Raw genomic sequence first — 9698 nt, 5'->3', positions numbered from 1 at the left:
AGTTATTTTGATACTTTAGTTTTGTCTTGGTTCTTCATTAAACATTGAACCAGAACCGTAATGAAACCGAATAAGAACCGTACCAAATCGGAACCAAACCAAGAACTAAATTTATACATATGTTTTTTTTTATATTTTTATATGTATTATATACTTTCAATATATATATATATATATATATATATATATATATATATATATATATATATAAACTGCATACGACATAATATTATATTTAATTTCTTTATATTTTCTTAATAATTTTAGTTATAGATACATTAAGTTACCTTATAATTTTTAATTATAAATGTTCTATTATACTATATATATATTAATTCATAATTATATTTGTATCTTATAGTTAAATATTATGTAATTAATAAACAGTTAAAATGTATATTATAATATGCTTATATTATTATATTATATAATATATTTAATTCTAAATTATATATGACCTTATAATTAAAAATTATATAATTTAAAAATAGTTAAAAAATATATTATATAATATATTATGTATTAATAACCCAATTCAAAACTTAAATACTAATTCAAATATGGCTTTTTAAGAAAATAATTACATAAATTTGTTTCAAGAACTGAGAACCGAACCGAATCGAATCGGAGCCAAGAACCGTATCGAATTGGAACTGAAACAATGAAGAATCAAACCGAAATAGTACCAAAATTCCAGTTCGGTTATGATTCCTAGACAAACCCTGAACCAAACTCAAACCACATACCCCTAGAATAAACTAACAAAAAAATCGATCTACGAGTAGCTATCAGTGAGGAACTCACCAATGGTCACCCAAAGAAAAGATATGAAGGAGATAAGAAAAAGAGAAGAAGAGAGGAGGTGAGAAGAAGAGAGAAAAGTTTGTATGATACAACTTCATCAATAAATGAAACAAGTTATATTAACAACAAATAAGTAAATTATTATAATTAAGGCCTAATAACCTTGTTTATTTACCAATAAAAAAGTGTTTGGATAAAGATCTCTCTACATAAGTCTCTCCTCACAATTATATTTGAAGGACGGACTGCTTTTTATTGGTGGTAGTCCCTTCCTCCCTCTTTTAGATATTTTCTTTTTCCCTTTTTTTTCTATGCTTTGGTTTTTATGTTTTTTTTTTTTTTATTGTGCACTGCGAAAACATATAAACTGCAAAGAAATAAAGCAAACACACAAAATACCAATATTTACATGGTTCACCCTCTCAACATAGGGCTACATCCACGGGCATGCCATCTTCTACTATTAACAAATAATAAATCATCAATTACAAGCTCAACACTATACTACCCATAAATCCAATTACACCTAAGAGAACTCATACTACATCAAACTATTTATAGTAAATACATTAGTTAGTCCCTCTCAATCTCCTCCAAACATAATTCAATATATTTACTATTATAATACCATACCATAAAGGGTGTCTTCAACTATATGGGCAAGAGTCCTCTCACCAATGGACAAGAATCCCTTCCTCTTGAATTCTATGTCCTTTCTCCACCTTAGACCAAAGCCTCTCTCCACTACAATGGGCAGAAGCCTCTCATCAATGGGCAGAGCCAAATTCGTAGTAATTGGCAAGGCCTCTCTCTACAATGGATGACAGCCTCACTCCATAAGCTGAAAGCCAAATAACCTTTTCCATCATTCTTCTATTTATAGTGTTAATTCTCTTAATCCTAATTTGATTAGGAGTTTCATTCAATTTAGGAATAACACTAAACTAAGAGTTCTACTTTATATAAGAAATATTTATCTATCCTATTAAGGAATATTTCTCCTATTCAAATTAGGAAAAGGTCTCTCTAAATCCCACTATGATTTTAAGTCATAATTCTAACAATCTCCATCTTGACTCAAAATCCATAAATTATTACATACATTGAATTCTTGGGTTCCTTCAATCATATCACATATCCATACTTGAGCTTAAACCTTTCAAATCATCTATCTCTCCAATCTTCATCTTGGGTGTAACTTGCTTCTTTTTTCAGAAAATCTTCACGTCATCAAGTTTCTTGATTTTGCATCAAGAGCTCCACCTTAAGTTCAACTCTCCATCATCACCATTGTTGCATATGCGACTTTTTACATGTCACAATAGCTCCACATTCAACCAAACTCACCAAGATCATCCCCATGCTCTGATACTAATTTTTTGTGAACCGTGGAAGCGTGTAAACTATAAAAAAATAAAACAAATATACAAAACACTAATATTTTTGTGGTTCACTCTCTCAACATAGGGCTACATCTACGGGCATACCATCTTCTACTATTAACAAATAATAAATCATCAATTACAAGCTCAAAACTATACTACCCGTAAACTCAATTACACCCAAGAGAACTCACATTACATCAAACTACTCATAGTAAGTATATTAATTAGTCTTTCTCAGTCTCCTCTAGACATAACCCAATATATTTACTATTTTAACTGCTACACCACAAAGCATGTCTTCAACTATATGGGCAAGAGCCCTTCACCAATGGACAACAATTATTTTCTCTTGAATTTTATGCCCTTTTTCCACCTTAGGACGAAGCGTCTTTCCCTCATTGGGATTGCAATGGGCAAAGCCCCTCATCAATGGGCAGAGCCAAATTCTCAGCAATTGGCAAAGCCTCTCTCTATAATGGGCGACAACCCCACTCCATGAGCTGAAAGCCAAATAACCTTTTCCACCATTCTTTTATTTATAGTGTTAATTCTCTTAATCTTAATCTGATTAGTAGTTCCACTGAATTTAGGAATAACACTAAAACAAGAGTTATACTTTATATAGGAAATATTTCTCTATCCTACTAAAGAATATTTCTCCCACTCAAATTAGGAAAATGTCTCTCCAAATCCCACTATGATTTTGAGTCATAATTCTAACAGTTTTCTTCCAATAACTCTCAGTTACGTGCCATTTTGAATAGATATTAGGAATTTATTCTTAGATCTATTCTTATTGGTAGATCCTAATTTTATTTGTCTCCTTTTATTAGTGGGAGTTGTTATATTTTATCTCCATTTTTATGGTGGTCCCTCCTAAGAGTTCTGTATTTAGTTATTTTAAATAAAAATATGATCATTGATTTTATTCCGTTGTAGGTATGGATCTTCTTCAAATATAGCCAAGTTGTACTGCATATTCCTCTATTAAAATATGGTGACTACATATGCATCATGTTCTTGAAAAAAATAGCTCAGGTATGAAAGAATCAGAAAGTTTATTTTATTGTCCAAATTAAATAAGAGACCAATATTCACTCAAAAGATTTATATCTTTTGTTAAGGTAATTTTCAAGCAGAAAAAATCCAACATCATTATATTAAAAGATCAATAAATTTTATTATTTGTGATAATAAGTTAGCTAAATAGACAAAAAAAATGCTAAATATTTATGTCAATTTGCATTTATATCCATAATTTCTAATTTTGTGTGAAATAGCCACACCTTTAGAATTTGCCACGATTGTATCCAATGGAGTAAAATTAAATTTGAAAAGTTAACGGCAAATTATAATATAGTACCTGAAATTTTATTTGATTAACAAATAAAAGTTTTGAATATAACCGTGATTTAACATAAACGTATGATATTTTTAGTTCATTGTTTAAACTTTATATTTAAAAATAAATTTTATTTTATATTTATTTTTAATTGAAACTTCATGCTAAAAATTATTTTTATTAATTTCAATTAACATAATTATTTTTTAAATCAAGTCAAACAAATCTGTGTATCCGAATATAAAATGCCAAAAATAAATTTATATATTTTTACAAAGCAATTTTGAAAATAATATATAATTGAAAGAAATATATCCCACGTGAATTATAGCATCCATTAATAAAATATGTGTATTTTCTACATTATTTTCTTTAGTTAACATATGTATTTTGTATAATGGATGCTACAATTCAAGATAAATCAGTTTTAAACATAAATTTTTTGTACTTATTTTTTTTTCTCATGAAGAGAAGTGTAAAATCATGAATATTATTGAATTGAGTTTTTTTTTCCTCCCTTGAATTAGAATTTGAATTCATTGGTGAATTTTTCAAAGAATTAGTGAATAATAATTGAATAAAAAAATCATATGTAGATCCTATTTATCATGTGAATTAAAATATATAATATATAATATTAAGACATATAAATTTCATATAATTTATATAAATTAGTCACATTACAAACTTTATGAAAATGAATAATAAAATATATGAGTTCTTCACAAATTTTGATAGAATTATTTTTCCTTTTCTTTGTGAAGAGAAGAAGAGAATTGTAAAATAATGCATATTTTTGCATTAATTTTTTTTTTATTTCTCTTCAATTAAAATATGAACTCATTAATGGGTTTTCAAAAAAATTAGTAAAAATCAATAAAAAAAATTTATGTTTAAGCCTAATTTATTATGAAATGTAGCATGCATTAAATAAAATACACATATTAATTAAAATAAACTATATATAAAATACATATTTTATTTAATGAATATTGCAATTCATGTAGAATATTCTTTTTAATTATATATTCTTTTTAAAATTACTTTGTAAAAAATTTATAAATTTATTTTTATATTTTATATTCAGATACGTAGATTTGTCTAGTTTGATTCAAAAGATAATTATATTAATTGAAATTAATAAAAATATTTTTAGCATAAAATTTCAATTAAAAATAAATATAAAATAAAATTTATTTTTAAATATAAAGTTTAATCAATGAATTGAAAATATCAAATATTTATGTTAAATTACGATTATATTTAAAACTTTTATTTATTAATCAAATAAAACTTCAGATATTATATTGTAATTTACCATTAACATTTTAAATTCAATTTCACTCCATTTACAATCGTGACAAATTTTAAAATTGTGGCTCTTTCCCACAAAATTAAAAGTTATGGATATAAATATAAATTAATGTAAATGTTTAGCATTTTTTGTCTGCCTAATAAGTTTTATATTTAATCTACAAGGTAAAATCTTATTTGCATTGTAATTATTTATAATATTTAAAATTTTGATATTATTAATGAATTTATGTTTTTAAGAAGTGTTTTTTATTAAGTTTTCTTTGTTAAAAATTTTATATTATCATTATTATTTTTTAATAATTTATAAATAAAAAAAATCTGTTAATTTGATTAGAGTTATTATTTTTATGTAAGAATGATAGAAGAGAACCTTCTAATGAATCATATATATGTGCGTGTGTACACGGCCATGTTTCAGGCAATTCTGTCCTACATGCATGGCTTGAGATGCAACAGGGGACAAATAGCATTGATCGCATGATAGCATGTCATTGAGCCTAACAGTTAAGTTCGTTGAGAAGGCCGTGCTTTATAGGAACCGAAAAGATAGCCCCCGCAATTCACACCAAAAACGAGAGAGAGAGAGAGAGAGAGAGAGAGAGAGAGAGAGAGAGAGAGAGAGAGAGCTAAAAGTAGAAAACTTTAAAAGGTGGGATTTTTAAACACCATCAAATCCCAATCCGCAATTGATGGCTTGAACGTTTTGCATTTCTTCCCTTTACCCTGATTCCGTCTTTGATAATTTATCAATTCTCTGGTTTCTCATCTTTTCTCTTTTTCTTTAATGGCTAATATGCACACTTGCAAAGATTTCTTTTTTGCATTTTATTCTGTTTCTCAAGGTAAACAAGTAGATTCCCTTTTCTTCTTTTTGGGATGTCTTCACTTATTCTCATTTACTTCCTTTGATCTTCTAGGATATGTATGTATATATATATATATAATTATATATACTGTTCGTTTCTCGGGATATGCCTAGAATCATAGAATGTAATGCTTTTCTCGCTGTCACCGATTACTCTTGCTGGTTATTTTAGTGCTTTCCTGATGTTCAGTGAAGAATTAATGCAAATTCTTTAACCATTTTAAGAATTTTCTCTCCTTTCCCTTATTCTCGGATCTATAATCTTCAAGTCGTGTATGAACATAAATCCATTGAAGGACTTTAATTACTCGTTAATCGTTTATGTTCCCTTTAAATTTGAAAACTTGTGTTGATATCAAATTGATTATTTGCTTTTATGATAGATGGTGGCAAGTGATCGACCGAAGACTGTTGTTTATCTGCTGGTTCTTATTTAATTGGAATAGGTTTAGCTGAAATCATTGTGAGCTATGGGTCGGAATTTGCAGCAGGCTAACTCTACAATTATTGGGAAGAGCAGGCCTAGCACAGGATGCATGTGGGGTGTACTTCATATACTGAAGTATCAACAATGGCGTCACATTAAGAAAAGGCTTCCATATAGGAGTGGTGCAAGTAATAAACAAGCCGTTGGTAAGCAAAATTGGCTTCCAATTTAACATTAACATCCTACTATTATTTTTTAAGTTTCATTAACCTTCTCACTGTTTGCAGGGGCTGGAAATCCAGGACATGATACAAATGACTTGAAGACTGGTACAATTTCAGAGCATGAAAGACTAGGAAACAACAGCTCTATGGTAAGTTCATTAGAATGAGATTCCTTCATATAGTTTTTTTTTTCCGCTTCCTTTTACAGAGTGGCTGAGTCGAAAAGTATCAGGTTGATGAAAAAATAACGCAGCCTGCTCCTCCAGTAGCCAAATCTTCTGTTAAATCTCGGTTGAAAGCACTTCTATCAGATGAGCTGTATAGAAGGAAGGGCAAACATCGACGAAGTGAATCTTGCCCTGTGCGTTCCCCCTTGACGCGAACAGATCCCATTCGTCATTTAGAACCTTCAGATAAGGATCCTATTGCCGCTAGAAACTCAAATGCTGCAAGTCCCACAATTGCTGACGATAACAAGCTTTCGGATCCATTGGTATCAAATTCTTTTGAGGGGGGAAATTCTGATGGGACTGGCAATCACTTGGGGCATAAACAGGTTGATGAGACTGGGAAGAAGTTAATTGAAAATCGCCATTTTCTTGAAAATTCAGATAGTGAAAGCGAAAATTTAGTCCCTTCAAAGGAACTCAATATTGATGCTTCAACCTACAAATCAAAAGAGGTTTCGGATGCTATTGTTATGATCAATATGAATAAAGAATTCTTGTTGAAAATTTTGAAAGACCCAGGTTCTCCATTGGCTCATCGCTTCCGAAATCAACAGACATTAAGCCATAAAAGGGCATTTTCCAAGTCTCTCTCATTCTCTTCACCTGGCAATATAAGAGATTCTGGATCAAGAAAAATCAAGCAAAAGCAAGGTGGTGTTAAATCTGATGCAGAAAAGCCCAGTACAAAAGAATATTTCCGCTCACATTCGATGCCATCAATAGCTGCTGAATACAGGATGGATGGAATTCAAAAACTAAACCTAGCAATGGCAGAAACTGCTGATCCTTCTTCATGCTCAGTCCATCGTAGGAAGAATAAGAGTTTCAGGGATATTAAACATAAGATAAAACATGCTATTAAACATAGCAAAAATGAGAAGCAACGGATCACAATGGATGCAGTCCTTCACAAGATTCCTCATGGTCATGGGTTCCCAAATAAGGATTTGAAAAGCCACACGATGAGCAGAGATGGTAAAGAAAGTCACATAAGTAGTAATGAGAGTGAGCATTCTCTTCCTTGCTCTAGCAAAAGTGAATTGCGTCGCTTCCGTAGAACAGCATCTCTTAATGAATCAATAGACAAATATTGTCAGTTGTATGAGTCTACTAATTTGAACAGAGAACCAAAACAGCTTAGTTCCGATACATCAAAATCAAGAACCATAGATGCTAGTTCGCCTCAAACTAATGCTCCAAAGTCCATGAGAAGAATGTCTTCCTCCCCTAACCTCAAATCTTATTTCTGTTATAGTGAGGATTCTTCTCAACCCGTTTCATCAAGTCAGATTAAGAATGCTGTGGATGAAAGTACGAGAACAAAGGATGATTTTAGTGAACAATTCGATGCAGAAAGTCGAGTGGAAAGTAATATTCAACAGACTATGGACAGTGAAACAAATTCAATTAATGGAGATCAGTTAGGGAAGACAACAGTGTCTGATATCGGCCCTGAAGCAGAGTTGGGTCTGGTTGGTGATGATTTGGGCAACTTGTTGACAATGGAAGATGCATCTGAGGAGGAGGATATGGAAACCCAAAGTAAATCTTCTATTGAACTGGCAGAAGCCAATAGTGTCCATGTGCCTGATTCCAAATGTGAAGAGGAAACAACGATTCCTGCAAGCTTTCCCATTTCAGAAGGTATTCTTTTTGCCAACTGTTAAATTCATACATGGAAATGGTTAATGTATTGATTTCTAACCAAAAGTTTCTTAGTGACAAACTCTTGCGTTTCTCATTGAAATGGATGGTTCATATATATGCAATATGTTGAAGCAGATCTAGAAGTGATGACAAGCCCTCCCCTTCCCAGCATAATTGATTCTTTGGAGGACCAGCTAGTAGAAACAATTAGCAAGGATACACCAACAACAGAAAAAATTGATATTCTAAGCAAGCATCTCACAATTCTTGTGGGTGCTAAAGAGAAGGCTGAATTTGATTATGTGAGAGACATACTTGAAATATCAGGTTTCAGCGGGACTGAGTTGCTTGGAACATGGCATTCAAATAACCAACCAATGGATCCTTGTCTATTTGAGGAAATGGAAGAAGATTGTATGGTCCTTGATCCTGAGTGTCCAGGAAATGTTGAAGGTTACCGTTGTGATCACCTGCTCTTATTTGATCTAATCAATGAGGTATTAATGGAGATTTATGCAAAATCATACACCTATTATCCAAGGCCTTTGTCTGCGCTTTCCCACATCCGTCCAATGCCTGTAGGGCAGCACGTTCTTGAAGAGGTGTGGGCTAATATAAGCTGGTATTTGAGCTCAATTCCAGAGGCTGACCAATTATTGGATCATATTGTGAGTGGAGATTTAGCAAAGAGTGATGGGTGGATGAACCTGCAATTTGACAGTGAATGCGCGGGGCTTGAGGTGGAGGACTTGATTTTTGATGATCTTCTAGAGGAAATTATTTTCACTTGAGTTTCTTGGATGAATTCTTTATGAGATTCTCTCCAAAGTATCTTAATCGTCTAGTTTACACAAACAATTTTGTTTTTCTTGATTAAATATGTAATTAATGTTAGATATGTAGAAGAGAAAACTCTTGGTTGTATACATGTATTTATACATGCTATACACAGTTAGAAATAAAAAAAGTATAAATCATTTTTTATTGTTAATAACTTAATGTAATATATTAAGAGTAGGTATAAACTCACTTTAGACCATCATTGATCTAAGATATAAATATATAGATTTCATTTATTTTATATGTGAATCCCATCATACATATTATATTTTAATTAAATTTAAGTAAAAAATTTCTAAAACTAATAGAGAAATCAGAAGCTCTACCCTATTGATTTCTATAGAGGTATATACAAAATTTACTACTCAATTTCTACTCAGGAGCTTTCTTTCTGGCATTATGATGCTAACATTTCTAGATGCACTAGGTTGTAACTGCTCATACTATGAATCTATAAACATGGAGCCAAAGGACAAAGGGTAATGAAATTTGAGGAGTGCTTTTTCTCTAGGGGTAAGCCGTTTCTACTGGGAATTTTCTCCCTTTCTCTTGGTAACGGCTGACAAGTGATTAACGATATTTTGAAATTCAGATTGTTATTGCCAGTTTCCTTGTTT

The 9698-nt window shown here is 30.9% G+C and overlaps 1 protein-coding gene across 1 annotated transcript; it reads left to right on the top strand.

Moving 5' to 3' along the window:
• Positions 1-5847: 5847 nt before the first annotated feature.
• Positions 5848-9229, top strand: LOC110637586 (uncharacterized). The gene is made up of 4 exons (XM_058147692.1): positions 5848-6346; positions 6428-6513; positions 6597-8238; positions 8377-9229. The coding sequence occupies exons 1-4, from the start codon at positions 6184-6186 to the stop codon at positions 9030-9032; spliced, it is 2547 nt and encodes an 848-aa protein (XP_058003675.1). The 5' UTR covers positions 5848-6183; the 3' UTR covers positions 9033-9229.
• The last annotated feature ends 469 nt before the right edge of the window (positions 9230-9698 follow it).

The sequence above is a fragment of the Hevea brasiliensis genome, chromosome 5, assembly GCF_030052815.1.
Source record: "Hevea brasiliensis isolate MT/VB/25A 57/8 chromosome 5, ASM3005281v1, whole genome shotgun sequence".
In the NCBI taxonomy this organism is placed as follows: Eukaryota; Viridiplantae; Streptophyta; class Magnoliopsida; order Malpighiales; family Euphorbiaceae; genus Hevea; species Hevea brasiliensis.
This window is presented reverse-complemented; position numbering and strand designations above follow the sequence as displayed.